Source organism: Scyliorhinus torazame, chromosome 15 (genome assembly GCF_047496885.1).
Source record: "Scyliorhinus torazame isolate Kashiwa2021f chromosome 15, sScyTor2.1, whole genome shotgun sequence".
NCBI classification, from domain to species: Eukaryota; Metazoa; Chordata; class Chondrichthyes; order Carcharhiniformes; family Scyliorhinidae; genus Scyliorhinus; species Scyliorhinus torazame.
The window spans coordinates 191071550-191097963 of NC_092721.1; the positions used below are offsets into that span (position 1 = coordinate 191071550).

Genomic DNA, 26414 nt, shown 5'->3' on the forward strand with positions numbered 1-26414 from the left:
GTCCTTCCCTCAACCAGGTCTCTGTAATGGCAACAACATCATAGTTCCAAGTACTAATCCAAGCTCTAAGTTCATCTGCCTTGCCCGTAATACTTCTTGCATTAAAACATATCCACTTCAGGCCACCAGATCCGCTGTTTTCAGCAACATCTCCCTGTCTGCTCTGCCTCAGAGCCATACTGGCCCTATTCCCTAGTTCTCCCTCAAGGCTTTCACATTCTGACCATTTGCTCCGGTACCCACCCCCCTGCCATACTAGTTTAAACCCTCCTGTGTGACACTAGCAAACCTCACAGCCAGGATATTTATGCCTCTCAAGTTTAGATGCAACCCGTCCTTCTTATACAGGTCACATCTGCCCCGGAAGAGCTCCCAGTGGTCCAGGAATCCCTCCCTCCTACACCAGCTGTTTAGCCTCGTGTTTAGCTGCTCTATCTTCCTATTTCTAGCCTCACTGGCACGTGGCACAGGGAGTAATCCCGAGATTACAACCCAAGAGGTCCTGTCTTTTAACTTTCTGCCTACCTCCCCGAACTCCTGCTGCAGGACCTCATGCCCCTTCCTGTCTATGTCGTTAGTACCAATATATGCAACGACCTCTGCCTGTTTGCCCTCCCCCTTCAGGATGTCCGCTACCCGTTCTGAGGCATCCTGGACCCTGGCACCAGGGAGGTAACATACCATCCTGGAGTCTCTTTCACGTCCACAGAAACGCCTATCTGTGCCCCTGACTATAGAGTCCCCTATGACTATTGCTCTTCTGCGCTTTGACCCTCCCTGCTGAAGATCAGAGCCAGCCGTGGTTCCACTGCTCTGGTTGCTGCTGTTTTCACCTGATAGGCTAACCCCCCGAAAGTATCCAAAGGGGTATACCTGTTCGAGAGGGGGATAACCACAGGGAATTCCTGCACTGATTGCCTGCCCTTTCTGGTGGTCACCCATTTCTCTGCCTGCACCTTGGGTGTGACCACATTTATATAACTGCTATCTATGACGCTTTCCGCCATCTGCATGCTCCTAAGTGCATCCAACTGCTGCTCCAATCGAACCATGCGGTCTGTGAGGAGCTCCAGTTGGGTGCACTTTCTGCAGATGAAGCCATCCAAGATGCTGGAAGCCTCCAGGACCTGCCACATCTCACAGTCAGAGCACTGCACCCCTCTAATTGACATTGCATTAATTAATTAGTAAATTAAATTAAAAACATTTTTTTTAAAGTTACTGTTCACTATATGTTTCCTACCACTAGATTTCTACTATAAATGCGAAAGCTAAATACAGAACTCTCCAATCTCTGGCTTAGATACCCCTCTAAATTATAATTAAGTAATTATGTTTAATTAGTTTAACAATGCTTAATTTCTAAATTTAGTGTAGATTCCCAACCAGCCAATCAGGTCACAGCTTTACTGAGATGTCACTTCAGATCCCCCCCCCCACCCACGCAATTTGAAAAGGTAATAAAAATAAAAATGAAAATCACTTACCTTCCCAGGATGCTCTCTGGTTCTCTCCCTACACATTAACAGTTACAGTCCAGAAGAAAATAAACAAAACGAAAGGTAAAAAGCACCTTCTCCCACTCTGCACCAAATTACTTCACTGCACCAAATTACCAAGTTCCAATTCCCACTCTGGACGTGGGAGTCGTTAAACATATCCTTCCAGAAAGGTGTGAGCTGTACCGTGAAATTCTTCTAAAATTCAATAGGAAAGCCATTCGAGCCTGAGACCTTACCAGCCTGCTCCAGACCAATGCATTTTAAAATCTTGTTGTGGTGTGACCGGGTATCCAACTCCCAAATCTTAATTGATTTGACAGCTGGGATGGGCGGGTTATCCCGAAAATCAGACATGATCGACCTGTTCGCGGGAGGCTCAGATTTACACAGGTCACAGGAATAGGATTTAAAAGCCGCAGTGACCCGGAGAGGAGCGGAAATGAGGTTACTTCCTGAGTTGAGTATCTGGGGGATCTCATGTGAGGCCGCTGGGGGTTTCAGTTGGTGAACTAGAAGATGACTGGCCCATATCCGTAAAAAGTACCTGGAGTGCTGTAGCTGACGAACGGCCTTATTGGTGGTCAGTAGTAGGGGCTGGTTTAACACAGTGGGCTAAACAGCTGGCTCGTAATGCAGAACAAGACCAGTGTCATGATATACAGACACACACATAATGATATACAGACAAGCAGCTAATGGACACAGAGAACAGGACATGACCAATAAGCAGGCAGGGCACTCAGGGGTGGGATCGGACTATAAAAGACACAAGACACTCACACTCTGCCTCTTTCCACTGATGAACATCTAGAGAGTCAGTTAAGGGTGTTGCTACAATCTCACACCTCCACCACGTGGCTAAGAGCTAGTCTGGTTCAGTCAGACAGAGTAACCACACTTAAGTTAGCAGAGAGTCGAACTCACAGAGAACTGTGCTAACTGTGCCATTAGTTATTGAACTAACTTCAATGTCTGGAGTATCTTTTTCATCTATGCTGCATCCAGATGCAGCCAGTGTTACACCAGTGTACCTAACACGACAACCAGCAGCACAGGTTCAATTCCTGTACCGGCCTCCCTGAACAGGCGCCGGAATGTGGTGACTAGTGGCTTTTCACAGTAACTTAATTGAAGCCTACTTGTGACAATAAGCGATTATTATTATTAATGCAAACTGGGTCTGCAACTTTTGTCTGCTTGCGTATGATTGTTATGTCTAGCTAGCCTACATGCATTTACATTGATGCACATCACCGCATCGCCCCTTTTTTTATATGGTAGTATTTTCTGCACACTTTGAGAAAATTGAACAAAAAACAGGTAGATAAGTTAAGGTATATACAATTCATGGGAACAGTGATTAAACATTAAGTCCAAATCACTGTGTGAGTCCAAAAACCATCAATCATCATGGTCAAATGTCTCTCTTGGTTATGAACGCCATCAACGTCCCTGTGCCACAGGAACCAAGAAGTGGTCAAATCACTTCGCTGTCTGATTTGGAGTCCCTTTCTTTTTTCGACGTTTGTGATGGTGATGTTGGATGGCATCTTGTAGCTGATAAGGTGTTGGCGTTGAAGAGGTACCATCAACAGTATCATTCGAGGTCATGGATGTGTCATATGTTGAAGTCGGATAAGACTGTACATACTGGTTCTGGCCACATGCTGTGCTGGAAGGGTGATCCTGCTCAGAACTGTTGAAGCTTGTTGAATTGGAAACAGAACTGCTGCTCGCATAAATACCTGGTGATGGTGTGAAACTAGAACCTTGCATCTGATAGGAATATGCCGTCTGGCCAGGCTGGGGTGCAGCAAATCCTGGGCTGTAACTAAGGCATCCAGTCTGTAGTGCAGGTTGCACGTGCGGGAGTCCTCCTTCGGTCTTGATTTCATTAGTGGGCAATCCGTAGTGCTGGTCTGTTTGAGAATATGCTGCATAGACTGCTGGCTGCTGCATGCCTGAATACTGGGTTTGTCCAGCAAGAGCTGTCATTGGCTGCACTGTTGGTGTGGAAAAAATGTGTGGATATAGCTGTGGTGAATATTGGTGTATTCCTCTTGGACTGTAGCCGCTGCTTTTTATTACTGACCCAGTGTAATTGTTAAGTGATCCATCTACTATCGTTGTGGCATCTGCTGTCACCCTGAGCGTGCCATCACTGAGGTTGCGGCACTCCCTGTCTGGAGTAAAGTCCGGCTTACGTGAATCAGAGTCGCCGTTTGGTTGCTTCCCATCTGGAGTCTTGTCTGTTTTAACTGAGTCAGTGTTGGTTTGTTGATGCTCCCTGTCCGGAGTCTTAGCAGGTTCACTGGAGTCAGCTGAGATTTCTTGAAGCTGCACGTCTGGAGTCTGAACATGCAGGAATGCATTGACTTGTGGAGAGGTTCGAGCGAATGAGGGTGGAAGTATCGTGGTGTCACTGGAGTCACCAGTGGTCTCACAGTGATCGTCGAGTGCCTCTGTACACATTAGCTGAGGTCTGTCACTTTGCACATCTTGCATGGGAAGTAGGATGCTGTCGTCACTCGTCTCACATACCGTGAGTAGGTCCTCAGTAGCTGCTTATTGTTCACTTGGGTTGGGTAAATTGTCCGAGTCTTCATCTGGTGGTGCAAACCATGTGGGTGGACTGTCATTGTCTTGCTGTTGTCCTTCATTTGGGCTTGGACTGTCATCGTCGCTTTGTTCTTCACTGTAACATGATAGACCGTCATGGCCGTCCTGCTGTGCACTGGAGCGTGGTAGACTGTCATAGTCTTCTTGCTGTTTACTTGAGCATGGCAGACTTGCATCGTTTGCCACTAGTAGGTCAGAGGAGGTTGCTAGACCCTCATGGTCTTGTTCCTGCAAGGACTGCACGTCGGAGTCTTGCGTTGATTCTATCATGGAGGCTGTCCACGAGCTCGTTGCTGAGGCTTGTGACACTGGAGTCACTTCTTGTTCATGAAAGGACTGCGGTGTGAAGTCTTCTTTCGTAGAATCGGGAACCCTGAGCGGTGCATGGACCACGCTCTGTGTGGCAGCAGGCCGCTCTCTGTGGGCTTGTACCGCTCTCTGTCTCTTGGTTTCAGGCTGCAGCATCATCCTGCACTCACGAGTTGGGATGTCTGCTGGGCTGAAGATCCTCAAATCCGAAGAATTCGTTGTCGGTGTCGTCAATGTGCAACACGTCTAGTTGCGGTTTGGATTTGGTACTGGGGTAGCCTCCCAAGGTGAAAGGTTCGTCTGAGTCGTTGTCTTCTAGGACCATATCATCACTGTTTGCGTCGGAACTGGCATTGGGCTCGCGAGGCGCAGAGAAAATGTAAATGTCGGTATCGAAGTTTTCAAGGTCAGAATCATCGGTTTGGGGGTAGGTAACTGCTTGTTGCAGGGTTCTTCGGAGGTTAATTTCATTTCCTGGTTCAATTTGAGGCATTGTGCTGTCATTCCAGGTGAAAGAAGGTTGTTTTACGGCTTTAAAAGATTTTTTCTTTGATTTGGGATGTTTCCCCTTTAAATGGGCGTGGCCCGGGGCCTCTGACATCATGACGCATGTGACGTACTGCGTAGGATGTGATTGCGCATGCGCAGATCGCGGTTCCTTTACTGATGGCTGTTTTCGTGATTGCGCATGCGCGGCGTCTCGCGCATGCGCAAACGGACCTTGCCGTTTTGTGCACTTCTCGTGCAACTGTGCAAGTGCAGTCCCTTTAGAAAGATGGTCGCTGATCACAATTGTTCTCTGCTCCGGGATCTCGGCCTCATGGTGAGTACTGGCGCTTCTCTTACCTTTTCTTGCTGTTTGGAGTGTGTTTTCCTCACAGTATTTGCCAAATTTGTCCAGGACTGCCTGGAAGTCGCTCCTGTCTTGCCCCTTGGAGAACTTGAATTTTTAAAAGATTTCTTCTGCTCTGACACCGGCGATGGTGAGCAGAAGCTCTGTCCTTTCAGCATCGGCCATGTCTTCTAGTTCGGCTGCTACCAGGAAGATTTCAAACATTTGCCGGGATACCCGCCAGTTTTCGCGGAGATCGCCGTGGCACTGGAGCTGCTGCGGAACCCAGATCTCGAACATCTTGCCTGGGTATCATTGCTGGTTGTCACTGTACGCTGAGGTATGGCTATATGGATTGAAACAATTCAGTCCTGGTACCATGATTTGTTATGTTCTAGGTGTAACATAAGCGGCTTCCTTGTGGTGCACTTGACAAAGGAAGGTTCAGACGTGGAGATAACTTCAACACGTTTATTAAACTATTTACACTTCTATTACTCTGGGTCGACACAACTGCTAATCCTACTATAGCTACCCAGACTGACTAACCAGTTGCTGCAATCTACGTGGTGGGAGTAATATTAAATCAACCCTGTGTCTCTACTCACTGACTGTCTCCACTGGAAAGAGGCAGATCATGTGTGTGGTGTCCTTTATATATGGGTTGGTGTAATGCCCCCCTGTGGTCGTGTCACCTCCATGTGTATCATGAATGTCCATTGGTTGTGTCCTATCTACCTGATCTATTGGTTGAGTGTGTGTGTGTGATGTCACTGGTGCTCCCTCCAGTGTCTAGCTAGCCGACATGCATTTACATTGATGCACATCACCACAGCGTATAGTTCTGGATTTTGATCGAGTGAGTACTGGCGATCTTTCTCTAAAATGGAGTCCGCCAGCCTCTGCTGTTCTAACTTCTTAATATGTAAATGGGTTTCCTGCATAAAAATAAATATCAGAATTTAGGCTCTTAAGATGCGGGAAAGCACTCGACCGTTTTACAGGGTCATTCAAACCTCGAACGTTCCAGGTTGGATTGGAGGTCTTCCACCACCCCTCAAACTGGAATCAGCCATTCACGAGGAGAGATATTAAACAAGGGGCACAGATAAGAGAAAGCAAAAAGACCCACCCAAGATGGCCTCTGAGCAAAGTCAGGTGACTCCACAAAGAGAGACCAGCAGACACTGTCAGAAAATACAACTAAAACACCCACATCCACCATCTTGTGGGACAAGTCTGAGAAACACTGAGCAGGGGAGGGGTGGCCTTTCGTCCCCTCAGGTAACCCCACAATATGAACATTCTGTCTTCTGGATCTGTTCGCCAGGTCGTGCAGTTTAGCTGCTAATGTTATGTTATCTTCGATCACAGGTGCAAGGTTGGACTCCAAGGGGGTGATCCTATCATTATGGTCAGACAATTCAGTCTCCATGTGGCTCCATGAGCTTCAACGGTATTGCTGGCGGCCTCGAGAACCAAATAAATGTGGGCCAAAGCCTCTTCAATCGATTTTTCAAGATCCGCAGACAAGCTTTGTCGACACCTCTGGAGCTCGACCGCCAAAACATTTTTGAGTGCTTTGGCCATTAGTGGAGTGGTTGGAGAAGAGGTTGTCTCTGCCATTTTACCTCTAGTTGATTCGAGGGAGGCTTCAGAGTATTTCGGCGAGATACGGGCCAATTCTTTTCTGGCTTTGCCTCGTTGGGCGTCGCAGAGATGAGGGAACTCTACCCAGGATTTCTGTGAGAAGGTAAAGACCCATGGGGGCGGGGAAAAGGGTAAAAATGTCAGGTTTCCAACGGGAGTCACCTCACGCACATCTTCCCCTCACATCTAGCCACCGGAAGTCCTGATATCTCGTAATGTTATCCCGGAGGATATCCCGAAAACAATTACAGAAATAGGGAGAGTCAAGGCCATGGCAGGATCAGAAAACAAGGATGGGAAGAAGGATGAGAGTTTTGCGGGTCAGTGAACACGGATGATGGGTGAATGGGACGTGGTGCAAGTTGGAACATGGGCAGCAGAGATCTGGATGGTGTGAAGTATGTGGAATGTGAGGGGGGCAGCCAGTGAGCATTGGAATAGTTGGGTCTGGAGACAACAAAGGCATAGGTGAGGAGTTCAGTAGCTGATTCTGGGGCACAGGGTGATGATATGATAGAGGTGGGAATAGGCCTTCTTGGTGATGGAGCAGATATGGGATCCGAATGGCCTGAGACTGAAGTGGAGACCTGATATAATGAGGCCCATGTTGCCACCTGTGCTGTTATTGAGCAACGTATTGGGCTTCTCAAAATACGATTCCAATGCCTTGACCCTCTGGCGGTCTCAAGCTTTGTGGTGGTCTGCTATTCCCTTCTCAATCTGGCGCAGCTGAGGGGCGACCTGTTGGAGGAGGCGGAGAGTCATGCGACATCATCATCTGAGGAGGAGTAGGAGTTCAGACCAGGAGGGGCTGGAGGACGAGCCCGAGGAGGAGCTGGAGGATGGAGGATAAGCTGCAGCGAGGGTCTGACATGCGAGGAGGACCTGTGAGGCCCTCATCGTCACTAAATTCTCCTGGGACGAGGCTATGTCCATCCCTCCCCCCTATTTTCTCCCCCCATTTACCTCCCCGCCCCATCACACCACCCCCTCCCCGACCTCCCTGTTCTCCCCCCCCCCTCCAAGGTTCTGTGTAACATCTCTCCATGATGCAGCAGGGTGACACAGTGTTGGGCTGCTGCCTCACAGCTCCACGGTCCCGGGTTAAATTCCAGCGTTGGGTGACGTGGGTTTGCGTGGTTTTCCTCTGGGTGCTCCGGTTCCCTCCCACAACCCAAAGATGTGCAGGTTAGGTGGATTGGCCATGCTAAATTGCACCTTAGTGTCAAAAAGGTTAGGTGGGGTCACTGTAAATTGCATGATTCGATGGTGATGGGCCTGTGTCGGCACTGTCAGCGGGTCCCTATATAAGGCAGTAGAGTGATGATCACTCGTTGTGAGGAAAGCTCTGATGCTCCTCAGTTTCTGCTAAAGTCTCACTCCTGCCTTTCTGCTGGCAGCGCGCTCACACCCATCCTCTGAATGGGGTCTGCATCGGGGGCTTTTGATTTTGGACCCCTGTATCCGGGGGCATGCGATGGGGTGCGGGCAGGCCCACTGTGAAGATTAACTTGACAGAGACTTCCTATGCATCGGGTGTGAAATGGTTTAATAGTGAACATTTTACTGTGACAGATTTCCATTCACCCTAGCTAGACAGTGACCTCACCTGTGCCCACTCAGTGCTCCTCACTCTTCTTGATCTGTGGTCTAGTGCTACGTCTAGGTGTGTCCCCAGGATGTACATCAGAGGTGAAGGCAGCCTGCTGCTTTCCGCACTCTGTGGCCTTTGATGCCCTTAGTAAATGTCCTCTAGAGGGTTTGGAGTCGGAGGGCCCTGGCCCACTTACTAGTGTCACTGGAGTCATTTTGCCACCCTGTTCTGCTCACTGCCCTTGGGATACCCCAGTGTCAGAAGGGTGGGATTCGGGAGAACTGGAGACTTCTGAAGTCTCCTTGGTAGCAGGACCCAGGTTGGCCTCCAGCGATTTGCCCGTAGGGCCCTGGGGGACTCCGTGGGATGAAGGGAAAGCAGGAGTGAGATCCAGAGTCTCTGAGTAATCTAGCTCCGCCAGTCCTGGAGGCTCCCCATTGTCTGTAACATGGTGTTGACGCCCTCAGGGGCGATCCTCTATTACTGGCCCACACTTTGGAGTGTCTCAGCAATGTCCAATTGTGTCTGGGACATGTCCTTCAGCGACTGAAACATGATGTTGAAGCCCTCAGTCTTGGTCGTAGTGACTGGGCCATGCCTTGGACACCACCACTCAAGGCATGGATGTCGTGCTCCAGGTTTTCCACTGCGGTCGCCACCCTACTAGTGTTGGACAGGCATTATCGGCACCATCTCCTCTGTCTTTGGGACTCCTCCAATCAGACATGCTGTCACTGGAATGTCTGACACTCCCTCCTGAATGTCACTGCTCTGTCGTATCATCTGCATCAGCTCTGGGAGAACCTTATCCAGAGGCTCGGCATCTGTTTGGGTTCTAGTTGTGACCTGGAATCCAGCAGGCCTCCGACTGCTGTCTCACTTGGATATTCCTGCCTCCACCTGACGCGCATCAGCAGCTGCGTGGTGCTCACCAGATTGTGCAACCGAAGCCTGACCACAAATGTCGCCCACCGAGGTGTGTGTCTCTGCGCTGGTGGAGGGTGTGGGTGATAGTTTTAATTTTAGGGATGGCAGGCAGAACTGATGCCAGGAGAGAGGTGGTAACTTACCCATGCAGCTGTTCATCTTCTTCCGGTTCTGGGGGCGGTGGGACCATTACAAATCGGATGGTCTACACCTGGGCAAGACTGGAACCAATGTCCTAAGGGGTGCTTTTGCTAACACTGTTGGGGAGGTTTTAAACTAATGTGGCAGGGGGATGGGAACCAGATTAGGAAGTTAGTGGTCAGCAAAGAGGCAGCAACTAAAGCCAGTAAGGTACTAGATAATAAACTCAATGTGACTAAGGGGAAGAGTAGACAGGGAAGAGATGATGAACGCAAAGGGACAGGTGGTCTGAGGTGCATTTGTTTCAATGCGAGAAGTGTAGCAGGTAAGGCAGATGAACTTCGGGCTTGGATTAGTACCTGGGAATATATGATGTTATTGGTATTCCGGAAACTTGGTTGAGGGAAGGGCAAGACTGGCAACTAAATATCCCAGGGTATAGATGCTTCAGGAGGGATAGAGAGGGAGGTAAAAGGGGTGGAGGAGTTGCATTACTGGTCAGAGATGATATCACAGCTATGATTAAGGAGGGCACGATGGAGGATTCGAGCACTGAGGCAATATGGGTGGAGCTAAGAAATAGGAAGGGTGCAGTAACATTGTTGGGACTTTACTACAGGCCTCCCAAAAGCGAGCGTGAAGTAGAGGTACAAATATGCAGACAGATTATAGAAAAATGTAGGAGCAATAGAGTGGTCGTGATGGGAGATTTTAACTTCCCCAACATTGAATGGGACTCATGTAGTGTTGGAGGCGTAGATGGAGCAGAATTTGTAATGAGCATCCAGGAGAGTTTTTTAGAGCAGTATGTAAATAGTCCAACTCGGGAAGGGACCATACTGGACCTGGTATTGGGGAATGATCCCGGCCAGGTGGTTGAAGTTTCAGTCGGTGATTACTTTGGGAATGGCGATCACAATTCCGTAAGTTTTAGAATACTCATGGACAAAGACGAGAGTGGTCCTAAAGAAAGAGTGCTAAATTGGGGAAAGGCCAAGTATAACAAAATTCGGCAGGAGCTAGGGAATGTGGATTGGGAGCAGCTCTTTAAGGGTAAATCCACATTTGAAATGTGGGAGTCTTTTAAGGAAAGGTTGATTAGAGTGCAGGACAGACATGTCCCTGTGAAAATGAGGGATAGAAATGGCAAGATTAGGGAACTATGGATGGTGGGTGGAATTGTGAGAATAGCTAAGATGAAAAAGGAAGCATACATAAGATCTAAGCGACTTAAATCTGATGAAGCTTTGGAGGAATATCGGGAAAGTAGGACAAATCTCAAACACGCAATAAAGAGGGCTAAACGGGGTCATGAAATATCTTTGGCTAACATGGTTAAGGAAAATCCCAAAGCCTTTTATTCGTATATAAGGAGCAAGAGGGTAACTAGAGAAAGGATTGGCCGACTTCCGGGTGCGGCGATGACCAGCTGAGTCGCACGTTTCGGCAGCTCCCGGTGATACGGACTTTTGGGCTCTTGATAGGAGCCCCAACGGCAATTTTGACGGCTAAAAACACTGTGCGGTAAACCAGAAGGGAATCCCCCCTGGATACGGATGAAAAAAGGAGGAGAAAGTGGCCGGATTGCAGTGGATCCTTTAGAACAGCGGCAAGGAAGGCAAGCAAAAACCAAGATGGCGTCGGAAGGTGGCAGTTTAACATGGGGCCCTGAACAACAAGAGTTCTTGAAATGCTGTGTGGAAGAGCTCAAAAAGGAAATGAAGAAAGAGCTGTTGGCCCCGATACTACAGGCGATCGAAGGGCTAAAGGAGGAACAAAAGACCCAGGAGCGGGAGCTTCGGGTCGTGAAGGCAAAGGCAGCCGAGAATGAGGACGACATACAGGGCCTGGTGGTGAAGACGGAGATGCATGAGGCACATCAGAAACGATGTGTGGAAAGGTTGGAGGCACTGGAGAACAACGCAAGGAGGAACAACCTGAGGATTCTTGGTCTTCCTGAAGGTGCGGAGGGAGCGGACGTCGGGGCATATGTGAGCACGATGCTGCACTCGTTAATGGGAGCGGAGTCCCCGGCGGGTCCGTTGGAGGTGGAGGGAGCATACCGAGTGATGGCGCGAGGACCGAGAGCAGGAGAAATTCCCAGAGCCATAGTGGTGAGATTCCTCCGTTTTAAGGATAGAGAAATGGTCCTTAGATGGGCAAAGAAAACTCGGAGCAGTAAATGGGAGAACGCGGTGATCCGCGTTTATCAAGACTGGAGTGCGGAGGTGGCGAGAAGGAGGGCGAGCTTTAATCGGGCCTAGGCGGTGCTTCATAAAAAGCAGATAAAATTTGGAATGCTGCAACCGGCAAGACTGTGGGTCACATATCGAGGGAGGCACCACTACTTTGAGACGGCGGATGAAGCGTGGACTTTTATTTTGGAAGAAAAACTGGAATGAGCGGGTTATTAAAAAGAACGTTTGAACAAAGAGGTGGGGCGAATGTGGGGGGCGAAGAGGGGGGTTAAAAAGGGGGGAAAGAGGAGTTTTATGTACTAATCCTGCGATGTGGTAACTTTTCTCTCTTCCACAGGTGGTGATGGGGGGAGGAGGGGAGGTGGAGGAGATGGGGCGTTGGCCATTGGGGGCGGGGCCAAGGGAGAAGCGCGGGCTTGGTTCCCGCGCTATGATAACATGGCGGGAATAGAGAAGCAGGAAGGAGGGGACGTCGCACGGTGCGAGCCGAGGTCACGGGGGGAAGCCGAGGTCGGCCAGAGTTTGCTGACTTCTGGGAGCAACATGGGGGGAGTAATTACGCTAGCGGGGGATCTAGCGGGGGGGGGTGGGAGGGGGGAATTACTGGGTTGCTGCTGCTGGGGAGAGGGGGGAGCTGGTATGGGAGGGGATGGGCGGGGGGGGGCACCGCCTGGGGGAGATACAGCTGCGTGGGAACCGGGTGAGGAGCTGGAAAAAGGGGATGGCTAATCGACAAGGGTGGGGGGTGGGGGGTAGGAAGCCCCCCAACCCGGCTGATCACGTGGAACGTGAGAGGGCTGAACGGGCCGATAAAGAGGGCACGGGTACTCGCACACCTTAAGAAACTTAAGGCAGATGTGGTTATGTTACAGGAAACGCACCTGAAACTGATAGACCAGGTTAGGCTACGCAAAGGATGGGTGGGGCAGGTGTTCCATTCGGGGCTAGATGCGAAAAACAGGGGGGTGGCTATATTAGTGGGGAAGCGGGTAATGTTCGAGGCAAAGACTATAGTGGCGGATAACGGGGGCAGATACGTGATGGTGAGTGGCAAACTACAGGGGGAGACGGTGGTTTTGGTAAACGTATATGCCCCGAACTGTGATGATGCCAATTTTATGAGGCGGATGCTAGGACGCATTTCGGACCTAGAGATGGGAAAGCTGATAATGGGGGGAGATTTTAATACGGTGTTGGAACCAGGGCTGGATAGGTCGAAGTCCAGGACTGGAAGGAGGCCGGCAGCAGCCAAGGTACTTAAAGATTTTATGGAGCAGATGGGAGGTGTAGACCCGTGGAGATTTAGCAGACCTAGGAGTAAGGAGTTCTCGTTTTTCTCCTATGTCCATAAAGTCTACTCGCGAATAGACTTTTTTGTGCTGGGAAGGGCGTTGATCCCGAAGGTGAGGGGAACGGAGTATACGGCTATAGCCATTTCGGATCACGCTCCACACTGGGTAGACTTGGAGATAGGGGAGGAAACAGGAGGGCGCCCACCCTGGAGAATGGACATGGGACTAATGGCAGATGAGGGGGTGTGTCTAAGGGTGAGGGGGTGCATTGAAAAGTACTTGGAACTCAATGATAATGGGGAGGTCCAGGTGGGAGTGGTCTGGGAGGCGCTGAAGGCGGTGGTTAGAGGGGAGCTGATATCAATAAGGGCACATAAAGGGAAGCAGGAGAGTAAGGAACGGGAGCGGTTGCTGCAAGAACTTTTGAGGGTGGACAGACAATATGCGGAAGCACCGGAGGAGGGACTGTACAGGGAAAGGCAAAGGCTACATGTAGAATTTGACTTGCTGACTACGGGCACTGCAGAGGCACAATGGAGGAAGGCACAGGGTGTACAGTACGAATATGGGGAGAAGATGAGCAGGTCGCTGGCACACCAATTGAGGAAAAGGGGAGCAGCGAGGGAAATAGAGGAAGTGAGGGATGAGGAAGGAGAGATGGCGCGGGGAGCGGAGAGAGTGAATGGAGTGTTCAAGACATTTTATAAAAAATTATATGAAGCTCAACCCCCGGATGGGAGGGAGAGAATGATGGGCTTTTTGGATCGGCTGGAATTTCCCAAGGTGGAAGAGCAGGAAAGGGTGGGACTGGGAGCACAGATCGAGGTAGAAGAAGTGGTGAAAGGAATTATGAGCATGCAGGCGGGAAAGGCCCCGGGACCGGATGGATTCCCAGTCGAATTCTATAGAAAATATGTGGACTTGCTCGCCCCGGTATTGACGAGGACCTTTAATGAGGCAAAGGAAAGGGGACAACTGCCCCCGACTATGTCTGAAGCAACGATATCGCTTCTCTTAAAGAAGGAAAAGGACCCGCTACAATGCGGGTCCTATAGACCTATTTCCCTCCTAAATGTAGATGCCAAGATCCTGGCCAAGGTAATGGCAATGAGAATAGAGGAATGTGTCCCGGGGGTGGTCCACGAGGACCAAACTGGGTTTGTGAAGGGGAGACAGCTGAACACGAATATACGGAGGCTGTTAGGGGTAATGATGATGCCCCCACCAGAGGGGAAAACGGAGATAGTAATGGCGATGGATGCCGAGAAAGCATTTGATAGAGTGGAGTGGGATTATTTGTGGGAGGTGTTGAGGAGATTTGGTTTTGGAGAGGGGTATGTTAGATGGGTGCAGCTGTTGTATAGGGCCCCGATGGCGAGCGTGGTCACGAATGGACGGGGATCTGCATATTTTCGGCTCCATAGAGGGACAAGGCAGGGATGCCCTCTGTCCCCATTATTGTTTGCACTGGCGATTGAGCCCCTGGCGATAGCGTTGAGGGGTTCCAAGAAGTGGAGGGGAGTACTTAGAGGAGGAGAAGAACACCGGGTATCTTTGTATGCGGACGATTTGTTACTATATGTGGCAGACCCGGCGGAGGGGATGCCAGAAATAATGCGGATACTTGGGGAGTTTGGGGATTTTTCAGGGTATAAATTGAACATGGGGAAAAGTGAGTTGTTTGTGGTGCATCCAGGGGAGCAGAGTAGAGAAATAGAGGACCTACCGTTGAGGAAGGTAACAAGGGACTTTCGTTACCTGGGGATCCAGATAGCCAAGAATTGGGGCACATTGCATAGGTTAAATTTAACGCGGTTGGTGGAACAAATGGAGGAGGATTTCAAGAGATGGGATATGGTATCCCTGTCACTGGCAGGGAGGGGGCAGGCGGTTAAGATGGTGGTCCTCCCGAGATTCCTCTTTGTGTTTCAGTGCCTCCCGGTGGTGATCACGAAGGCTTTTTTTAAAAGGATTGAAAAGAGCATCATGGGTTTTGTGTGGGCCGGGAAGACCCCGAGAGTGAGGAAGGGATTCTTACAGCGTAGCAGGGATAGGGGGGGGCTGGCACTACCGAGCCTAAGTGAGTATTATTGGGCCGCTAATATTTCAATGGTGAGTAAGTGGATGGGAGAGGAGGAGGGAGCGGCGTGGAAGAGATTAGAGAGGGCGTCCTGTAGGGGGACTAGCCTACAGGCTATGGTGACAGCCCCATTGCCGTTCTCACCGAGGAACTACACCACAAGCCCGGTGGTGGTGGCTACACTGAAGATTTGGGGACAGTGGAGACGGCATAGGGGAAAGACTGGAGCCTTGGGGGGGTCCCCGATAAGAAACAACCATAGGTTTGCCCCGGGGGGAATGGTTGGGGATATGGAATGTGGCAAAGAGCAGGAATAACGCAACTGAAAGATCTGTTTGTGGATGGGAAGTTCGCGAGTCTGGGAGCGCTGACCGAGAAATATGGGTTGCCCCAAGGGAATGCATTCAGGTATATGCAACTGAGGGCTTTTGCGAGGCAACAGGTGAGGGAATTCCCGCAGCTCCCGACACAAGAGGTGCAGGACAGAGTGATTTCAAAGACATGGGTGGGGGATGGTAAGGTGTCAGATATATATAGAGAAATGAGGGACGAAGGGGAGACTATGGTAGATGAACTAAAAGGGAAATGGGAAGAAGAGCTGGGGGAGGAGATCGAGGAGGGGCTGTGGGCAGATGCCCTAAGCAGGGTAAACTCGTCGTCCTCGTGTGCCAGGCTAAGCCTGATTCAGTTTAAGGTATTACACAGGGCGCATATGACTGGAGCACAGCTCAGTAAATTCTTTGGGGTGGAGGATAGGTGTGCGAGGTGCTCGAGAAGCCCAGCGAATCATACCCATATGTTTTGGTCATGCCCGGCACTACAGGGGTTTTGGATGGGGGTGACAAAGGTGCTTTCAAAAGTAGTGGGGGTAAAGGGTCGAACCAAGCTGGGGGTTGGCTATATTTGGGGTTGCACAAGAGCCGGGAGTGCAGGAGGCGAGAGAGGCCGATGTTTTGGCCTTTGCGTCCCTAGTAGCCCGGCGCAGGATATTGCTAATGTGGAAAGAAGCTAAGCCCCCGGGGGTGGAGACCTGGATAAATGACATGGCAGGGTTTATAAAGCTAGAGCGGATTAAGTTCGTTCTAAGGGGGTCGGCTCAAGGATTCACCAGGCGGTGGCAACCGTTCGTCGAATACCTCGCAGAAAGATAGATGGAATGGAAAAAAGAAGGCAGCAGCAGCAGCCCAGGATCGGGGGGGGGGGGAGGGGGGGTGGGGGGGGGGGAGGGGAGGGGTGGGGGGGGGGGAGGGGAGGGGTGGGGGGGTGGGGGGGGGAGGGGGGGGAGGAGGAACCAGGAGGACTCTCAGGGTTGTTAATATATACTGTATAATATGTATAGGTCGTTGCTACAGATAATTATATATTGGACTGTTAAATTATATTTTTGGAGAGTGTTACTTGTAATAAGGCAGTTGCCAATTAGGGTTAGTTTTCATTTTTGTTATTTATTATTTATTCATTTTCTGTTTATAAAATAGGTCATTGTTATTTGTGTTGTTATAATATTGTGTAAAGGATGCACAATGTACTGTGTTGGTTGACCAAAAATTTTCAATAAAATATTTTTTTTAAAAAAAGAGAAAGGATTGGCCCACTCAAAGACAAAAGGGGGAATTTATGCGTGGAGTCAGAGGAAATCGGTGAGATTCTTAATGACTACTTTGCATCGGTATTCACCAAGGAGAGGGACATGACGGACGTTGAGGCTAAGGATGGATGTTTAAATACTCGAGGTCAAGTCGGCATAAGGAAGGGGGAAGTTTGGGGTATTCTAAAAGGCATTAAGGCATTAAGTCCCCAGGTCCAGATGGGATCAATCCCAGGTTACCGAGGGAAGGGAGGGACGAAATAGCTGGGGCCTTAACAGATATCTTTGCAGCATCCTTGAGCACGGGTGAGGTCCCGGAGGACTGGAGAATTGCTAATGTTGTCCCTTTGTTTAAGAAGGGCAGCAGGGATAATCCAGGGAATTATAGGCCTGTGATCTTGACGTCAGTGGTAGGCAAACTGTTGGAGAAGATACTGAGGGATAGGATCTATTCACATTTGGAAGAAAATAGACTTTTCAGTGATAGGCAGCATGGTTTTGTGCAGGGAAGGTCATGTCTTACAAACCTAATAGAATTCTTTGAGGAAGTGACAATGTTAATTGATGAGGGAAGGGCTGTAGATGTCATATACATGGACTTCAGTAAGGCGTTTGATAAAGTTTCCCATGGCAGGTTGAAGGAAAAAGTGAAGTCGTATGGGGTTCAGGGTGTACTAGCTAGATGGATAAAAAACTGGCTGGGCAACAGGAGACAGAGAGTAGTGGTGGAAGGGAGTGTCTCAAAATGGAGAAAGGTGACTAGTGGTGTTCCACAGGGATCCGTGCTCGGACTACTGTTGTTTGTGATATACATAAATGATCTGGACGAAGGTATAGGTGGTCTGATTAGCAAGTTTGCAGATGATACTAAGATTGGTGGAGTTGCAGATAGCGAGGAGGATTGTCAGAGAATACAGCAAAATATAAATAGATTGGAGAGTTGGGCAGAGAAATGGCAGATGGAGTTCAATCCAGGCAAATGCGAGGTGATGCATTTTGGAAGATCTAATTCAAGAGCGGACTATACGGTCAATGGAAGAGTCCTGGGGAAAATTGATGTACAGAGACATCTGGGAGTTCAGGTCCATTGTACTCTGAAGGTGGCAATGCAGATCAATAGAGTTGGCAAGAAGGCAGACAGCATGCTTGCCTTCATCGGACGGGGTATTGAGTACAAGAGTCGGCAGGTCATGTTACAGTTGTATAGGACTTTGGTTAGGCCACATTTGGAATACTGCGTGCAGTTCTGGTCGCCACATTCCCAGAAGGATGTGGATGCTTTAGAGTGGGTGCAGAGGAGGTTCACCAGAATGTTGCCTGGTATGGAGGGTGCTAGCTATGAAGAAAGGTTGAGTAGATTAGATTTGTTTTTGTTGGAAAGACGGAGGTTGAGGGGGGACCTGATTGAGGTCTACAAAATTATGAGAGGTATGGACAGGGTGCATCGCAACAAACTTTTTCCAAGAGTGGGGGTGTCAATTACAAGGGGGTCACGATTTCAGGGTGAGAGGGGGAAGGTTTAAGGGAGATGTGCGTGGAAAGATTTTTACTCAGAGGGTGGTGGGTGCCTGGAACGCTTTGCCAGCAGAAGTGGTAGAGGCGGACACAATAGCATCATTTCAGATGCATCTAGACAGATATATGAACGGGCGGGGAACAGATCCTTGGAAAATAGGTGGCAGGTTTCGATAAAGGATCTGGATCGGCGCAGACTGGGAGGGCCGAAGGGCCTGTTCCTGTGCTGTAATTTTCTTTGTTCTTTGTTCTTTGCCATTGGACGACAGTCCGCCTGGCCATGCTGCCCGCACTGACAGCCGCTGCCACTGCCCCCCTTTGCTGACCCCGTTGCTGGTCCTCCAACCCCTCGGAGGAACAGGGCATCCTGCCTCTCATCTACAGCCTCGAGAAGCCTGGTCAGGTTGGCAGCCCCAAAGCGAGGAGCAGCTCTATGAGCTGCCATGCTTGTGTGTTGTCTGGGAGTGAGTGGTCAGGGAGTGTTTAAAAGCAGCTCCCCTTTGTTAGCGACGAGCATCTGAGGCGCGAGTCTGGCGAACCAGACGCTGGCAGAAAGAGTAACGTTGAGATTTTTTGGGGGGCTCACTTTTGGCACTAAATGCCGTTGAATATGGGTCATGATATTGCCAACGCAGTAGACACGAAGCTTGTCCAAAAGCAGACTTTAAGTTTCGTCCACTAAATTGCACCCAATATTAGTAAACACAAAAGGTATTTATTAATAAGAACTGTACAGCAGCCTCATGGCTGTAGCCAGTTTCCAAAATGCCTCCTGCCTAGGACCCTTTTTCACCATGGGGTGATTCCACACTCTGAGTCCTGATTGGTCGTACAAGCCAGGTGACCCTTACTCTGCTGTGTTGCCCTTAAAGGGACAATGACCACATTATCCACTTGTTCAGCAGTACGTTATTATTTGCAGAGCAGTGGTCATCACCTTGTTGCTGATTGTGGAATCTTGCTCTGCAACACCTACATTTAAACCATTGCTGCCCTCATCATATGTAAAGCAATCGGAAACATTCCTGAGTAATTTGATCAGCAATAATAGCCTATGGGCTGGAAATGATTATCTTCCCCGTGGTCCTTCAGGGTTTGAGCTAGGGGCCGGGGATCTTTATTAATCTCTGCATAAAAGTAAGGCAGCGAGCAGAACAGGAACCCGGTAAGGTTTTACCGGACAGTGTATATATTGAGCTGTAAATAAAATTGCATTTCTTTATTTAACTTGGTGGGCACTCCCAGTGTCCTTATTAAACAGAATTCAAATGCATGTCTTTCTTTTCCTTTTCTAACCTGTAACAACTGACCTTGGAATAACGATGAATCAATTCTCCTACAGATAAGGCTGGGTGTTGGTTTGAGCTGCCTTTATTCTGCTAAAATGCTTCGACTGACATCCTCTACAATTTTGAGATCACAATCAGAGTTCCTTCGTGAGACACCCTCAATTACGACTCGGGAGAGAAGATTTATAATTCGAAGGCTTTTAATTAGCAGAGAACCAGACAGCTGCCGGGAAGTGTGCTCACTGCACGCTGCCCACTGAACATTACCTTATATACAGTTCCCTGGGGGGGCGGAGCCAGGGGCGGAGTCCCCCAGGGTTCCAAACCCGGTCTTAAAGGGATCATCACATTAAAGGTACAGTTATACAGTTAGCATTCATCACACTACGACTCTGGGGAGCAAATGGCTGAGCATCGTGTGCCTTGTTATCACGGCTCGGTTTTATCTACTTTCATGTTGTAAAAATGAGAATGTAGGATTTTCTTATTTTCATTTGCAACTGATCTAAATTTAATCATATATTTCGTTGAAATAATTTTGTTTTATACATTCTCTCAACACAGGATGAGTGTGCGAATGCATTTTGTAAAGAATAACAGATGGTGAGATCTGGGCCGTCTCAGCTTCATCTTTACTTTCAGTCAGGGTAGGTGGTGGACTGGAAGAAGAATTACAAGAGCGTGTGTTGCTCTTTGCGCCCCTCAGTGACTGCACTGGCAAGTGTGCGTGTGTACGTGAGTGTACGTTTTTTCAAAAGTTCATTCCTGGGATGTGGACGTTGCTGGCTGGGCCAGCATCTACTGTCCGTCCCAAATCTTTCTTTAATAATCTTGTGACTTATTGCCACAAGTAGGTTTACATTAACACTGCAATGAAGTTACTGTGAAAAGTTCCAGATTGCCACACTCCAGCGCTTGTTCGGGTACACAGAGGGAGAATTCAGAATGTCCCACTCGCCTAACAAGCACGTCTTTCAGGACTTGTGGGAGGAAACCGGAGCACCCGGAGGAAACCCACGCAGACACCGAGGAGAACGTGCAGACTCTGGACAGACAGTGACCCAAACGGGAATCGAAACTGGGACCCTGGGAGCAGTGAAGCAACATCGCTACCCCCATGCTACCGTGCTGCCCTGGCTTGCATTTTTAAGAGTCAACCACATTGGGGCAGCACGGTAGCATTGTGGATAGCACAATTGCTTCACAGCTCCAGGGTCCCTGGTTCGATTCCGGCTTGGGTCACTGTCTGTGCGGAGTCTGTACATTCTCCCCGTGTCTGCGTGGGTTTCCTCCGGGTGCTCCGGTTTCCCCCCACAGTCCAAAGATGTGCAGGTTAGGTGGATTGGCCGTGGTAAATTGCCCTTAGTGTCCAAAATTGCCCTTAGTGTTGGGTGGGGTTGCTGGGTTGTGGGGATAGGGTGGAGGTGTTGACCTTGGGTAGGGTGCTCTTTCCAAGAGCCGGTGCAGACTCGATGGACCGGCTGGCCTCCTTCTGCACTTTAAATTCTATGTAAATTCTATGATTGCTGCGGGTCTGGAGTCACATGTAGGCCAGACCTGGTAAGGACGGCAGATTTCCTTCCCTAAAGGAAGGAATCGACAATGGTTTTATGGTCATCCATAGACTTACAATTCCAGAATTTTTAAATAAATAAATAATCTTTTATCGTCACAAGTAGGCTTACATTAACACTGCAATGAAGTTAGTGTGAATCACCTGAGGAAGGAGCTGTGCTCTGAAAGCTCGTGATTCGAAACAAACCTGTTGGGCTTCAACCTGGTGTTGCAAGACTTGGTAGTGTGCTCACCTCAGTCCAACGCCGGCATCTCCATATCAGAACAGGAGGAGACAGAGTCACAGCTCTGATACAGTGCAGTAGGAAGCCATTTGGCCCATCGTGTCTTCACCGGCTCTCTAAATGAGCAACTCACTTAGTGCTATTGCACCTCACATGAGGGGCGGAAAATAATTTTTCAATGTTTTCCTCCTTAATCTTGGCTCAATTGTTATCAATCCGGCCTCAGTTGGAAGATCGTGGGTTCGATCTCTACTCCAGGAACGTGATCTCAAAACCTAGGCTGGCAATCCATGTGCAACTGTGAGGGAGTCTCGATTGCGCCAATGGAGGTGCTTTCTTTTAGAGGACTCTTAAAGTGAAGCCCCACCTCGCTTCTCAAAAGGATGCAACAGATCCTATGTCCTCCTTTGAAGAAAAGTGTTGGCCTGGCAAACATTTACCACAGGATCGCACAAATGTTTCACGTCGTGCCTGCACCAGCTCTTCGAATGAGCAACTCACCTATTTCCAATCTCCCACCTTCTCCCCGTAGCCCTGCATGTTCCTCTTTTTCAAACAATAGCCCTGTCCCCACCAGACTCTCAGGGAGTGCATTCCAACCCCTAATCACTCGCTGCGTGAAAAATCTCTCCCTCACATAACACTTGCTTCTTTTACTAATTACTTCAAATCTGTGCCCCCTTGATCTCGATCCTTTTACGAGTGGGGACAACATCTCCCTGTCTATCCTCTCCAGCCCCCTCATGTTTCTGAATACCTCGATAAAATCTCCTTCTCAGCCTTCGTTTAACTAAAAAGAGCAGTCCAAACTTCTCCAACCTACCTCCATAACTCACGTGTCACATCCCAGGAACCATTCTTGTGAACTTATCCCTCAATTGTCATGAAATAAAGCAGATTATCTGGTTATTAGCACGTTGCTGGCTGTGGAAACTTGCAGAGCACAAATGAACTGCTATGGTCTCCCCATCTTTATTCCGCGTTCCTTTTTTTAAATGAGTCAACAACGTGATCACTGGCTTCGTTTGGGCGGGCAAGGCCCCGCGGGTAAGGACGGTAATGCTTGAGCGGAGTCGGGGAGAGGGCGGGCTGGCGCTGCCAAATTTTAGTAACTATTACTGGGCGGCGAATATAGCCTTGATCAGGAAGTGGGTTATAGGGGGCGGGGGGGTGTCGGCATGGGAGCGTATGGAGGCGGCTTCATGCAAGGGCACCAGTCTGGGGGCGTTGGTAACTGCGCCTCTGCCGTTCCCGCCGGCACGGTACTCCACCAGCCCCGTGGTGGTGGCGGCCCTGAGAGTGTGGGGACAATGGAGGAGACAATGGCAGCACGGTAGCATGGTGGTTAGCACAATTGCTTCACAGCTCCAGGGTCCCAGGTTCGATTCCCGGCTTGGGTCACTGTCTGTGTGGAGTCTGCACGTTCTCCTCGTGTGTGCGCGGGTTTCCTCCGGGTGCTCCGGTTTCTTCCCACAGTCCAAAGATGTGCAGGTTAGGTGGATTGGCCATGCTCAATTGCCCTTAGTGTCCTAAATTGCCCTTAGTGTTGGGTGGGGTTACTGGGTTATGGGGATAGGGTGGAGGTGTGGGTTTGGGTAGGGTGCTCTTTCAAAAGAGCCGGTGCAGACTCGATGGGCCGAATGGCCTCCTTCTGCACTGTAAATTCTATGATTTTTTACATGTGGAAGCAGAGGGAAAATCGGTCTGGTCCCCAATCTGTAATAATCACCGGTTTGTCCCGAGAAGTTGTGAGAAATGAACATTTTGTGTTGTTTTTACATGTATAAACTCTGGTTCACAATTAAGATGTCAACAATGAAGCATGATGGGAAAATTTACATGTCAAGTTCTGAGTAAGCTATAGTGAGCGAATTATTGTAACTATGTACCAGGATGACCTTCGGGGAAGAACGGGATGTACAATAACAGAAATTGCTGAGCAAGGGGGAAGATAGCAGGTGCAAGCAGGGGGCCTCATCCTTATCTTTAACTGACGGTCCAAGGATATACCAGGAGCGGACAGAAATCACTATGCAAGGGGGAGGCCAAATAAGGGATCACTGCTAAGGGAACTGCCCTTTCTATAGTTTGTGGGATGTGTTTCTCACGGATTGTTTCCCACGGATTGTATTTTCATGGATTGTATATAACAAAGTGATGCTGTGTGAATTCTGTGTGTCTGCTATTGCTTACTGGAGGCACCCGCTCTTGCAAGATCGATAATAAATACTTCTTCAGAATTTGACTAAGTGTAAATTATTAACAGGTGAGTGGTGTTTCTCACAGTATGGATGGGGGGTTCCGGATATGGCGGAGAGCAGGGATTGAGAGGATGGGGGTTATGTTCATAGAGAGGAGCTTTCAGAGTATGAGGGCGCTGGAGGAGAAGTTTGAGTTGGCGAGGGGAAACAAATTCAGGTATCTGCAGGTGTGGGACTTCCTACGTAAACAGGTGTCAACCTTCCCGCTCAGACCGCTAAGGGAGATTCAGGACAGGGTAGTTTCCAGAGGGTGCGTATGAGAAGGGAGCGTCTCTGACATTTACAAGGAACTCATGGGGTCAGAGGAGACGCAGACCGAGGAGCTGAAGAGCAAGTGGGAGGAGGAGCTGGGAGGTGAGATAGAGGATGGTCTATGGGCGGACGTGTTGAGTAGTCAATGCGTCCGCAACATGTGCCAGGTTCAGCCTGATACAATTCAAGGTTCCTCATCGGGCTCACATGACAGTGGCCCGGATGAGCAGATTCTTTGGGGTGGAAGACAGGTGTGCAAAATGTGCGGGAGGACCAGCGAACCATGTCCACATTTTCTGGGCATGTCCAAAGCTGAGGGGTTTCTGGCAGGGGTTTGCAGATGTCATGTCCACGGTGTTAAAAACAAGGGTGGCGCTGAGTCCAGAGGTGGCGATTTTTGGGGTGTCGGAAGACCCGGGAATCCAGGAGGAGAAAGAGGCAGACGTTCTGGCCTTTGCTTCCCTGGTAGCCCGGAGACGGATACTTTTAGCTTGGAGGGACTCAAAGCCCCCGAAGTCGGAGACCTGGCTATCGGACATGGCTAGCTTTCTCTGTTTGGAGAAAATCAAGTTCGCCTTGAGAGGGTCACTGTTAGGGTTCGCCGGAGGTGGCAACCGTTCGTCGACTTCTTTGCGGGAAATTAATCGTCAGCAGAAGGGGGGGTGGGTTAGTTTAGCTGAGAGTAGGGGGTTAATAAAGGTGGGACCTGTAAGGGAGGGAGACGGCTTTTGCACTCTGTTTATAGTTTAATGTACATTATTTATTTTGTTGTTGTTACAATGCCAAAAATATCTCAATTTTAAAAAAAATAACTGCTGCGTTTTCTACAACAGTGAATGTAAAATGCGTTTGGGACAATCTAAGGTCGCGGAAGGTGTGATATAATTGCAAGGCTTTATTTTGAAAAAAAAAATCTAGATTTACAAAATGTGTGAGTTTCCATACAACAAGAATGTGCTTATTCGATTGTGACGCCAATCTGACAATGAGCTATTGTTAATTCTCATCTCCAACCTACATCCAATGTGAATTGATCGCATGCCCATATGGATTTGTGACATCATAATTCTGCTCTGTGCTCATCGACATCACAATTATCCTCCGCTTTGCTCACTGAACATGCAAACCTTCTTTCTTTTCACCGTGTTTAATTTTAAACAGCGCCCAACTGACGTTTACCTGAGAGATAGTTCACCACCCCGTACGCCAAAGTTCAACGAAGCTTGCGGAAAACCACCCAGAACTCTCTTCCTTTGTTGGCGAGAGGTCAACGCGTTGAAATGTCGCCCCTGAGCTGCCGATTCTGCTTGTTTCACATTTGTCCTTGACCCTTTGTTGGAATGTCTTTTCTCTTCAATTACCATAGTGATGGAATGCTCTGACATCAACTGCTTAGATTTAAACTCTAACCACACCTGGTGTTTTCGCAGCACTCATCTGGTAGAAAGAGGCGAGTGTGAAGAATGAGTGTAATTCAGAAACGTCTGGCATGATGCTGTAACCTATTAGTGGGCCCTTGAATACGTTTCCGTTTAAAGGGAGAGACAGGTCTGTTAAAAAAGAACACTTTGCTCTTGGGTGTGAAAGGGCCCCAAAGGTCATGTGCACACTCAATGAGATCTAGGCCACCCTCCATTCTAACAAAGGCTGCAAGTCTGAAGTACTGATGATGTCGCACAGCCAGCCAAAAGCACTGAAGAAATGCAGGGCATTGATGAGGAACGCTTCATTACTAATTGAAAGGATTGCGTGATGTGTAAGTGACTCATCTGTTTAAGCGTGGTCGTAAAATTTGAACTCTTGTTGACTTAAGGATTGGAGAACAGCCTGGGTCGGCCATTACGAGTGGCGAGTGGTATAGGGAGATACGAAGGCCGGGGAGATTCCAGGTTTGACCTCTGGCCTCTACTGCAACAAGCCGATTACAGATAGAGCTTTAGGTGGCGTAACACAACTGGTCTAAGGAGAGAAGGGGATGGGTGGATGAGATAAACGTGCAGTTTACAATCTCCTGTTTGTTATTTAGCCACCTCATAAGAGTTTTACGGTACAGAAAGAGGCCCATTGTTTTTGTGTCGGCCAAGCGCCTATCTATTCTAAACCCATTTTCCGGCACTTGGTCCATAATCTTATATTTTTATGTTGACTTTAACAATGTAACATACCCCCAATCCAATTCACTGGAGCACTATTACAGTTTGGCTCTAATGCACGTAAGGAATCACTAGTGCAGGTGACTATTTTTAAGTAGTGTCTTAAGGATGAGGGATTTTGGGAGAAAGTTCCAGTGCTTTGAACCCGGCAGCTAAAGGTCCGACCACCAAAGGTGGAATGAAGGAGAATGGATATGAGAAAAGAGGCTACAATTGGAAGAGCATACAATTATCAAAAGGCTCTCTGTCTGGCGTAGGCTACAGGGGTAGGGATGGGCCATGCAGGGATCTTAACTCAAGGGCGAGAATTTTCAATTCAAGAGATTTCTGGACAAAGACCCAATGGAGGTCAGTGAGCCAAGGGGTGTTAGATGAACTGCTTCTCAGTGGCGGGTTAGTTCCAAGCAGCACAG

At 49.0% G+C, this 26414-nt stretch overlaps 1 protein-coding gene and 1 long non-coding RNA gene across 2 annotated transcripts in view; one reads left to right on the forward strand and one right to left on the reverse strand.

The window, feature by feature from the left end:
- The window catches only part of LOC140392086 (uncharacterized), a 72240-nt gene extending 46996 nt beyond the window's left edge, over positions 1–25244 (reverse strand). The window contains exon 1 of the long non-coding RNA XR_011935244.1: positions 25028–25244. This is a non-coding gene — a long non-coding RNA (uncharacterized lncRNA). The remainder of the gene's footprint in view (positions 1–25027) is intronic.
- A 183-nt stretch (positions 25245–25427) lies between these two features.
- Positions 25428–26414, forward strand: part of gyg2 (glycogenin 2) — a 166967-nt gene continuing 165980 nt past the window's right edge. The window contains exon 1 of the mRNA XM_072477325.1: positions 25428–25604. Coding sequence (XP_072333426.1) covers positions 25601–25604 — 4 coding nt within the window. The 5' untranslated portion in view covers positions 25428–25600. The remainder of the gene's footprint in view (positions 25605–26414) is intronic.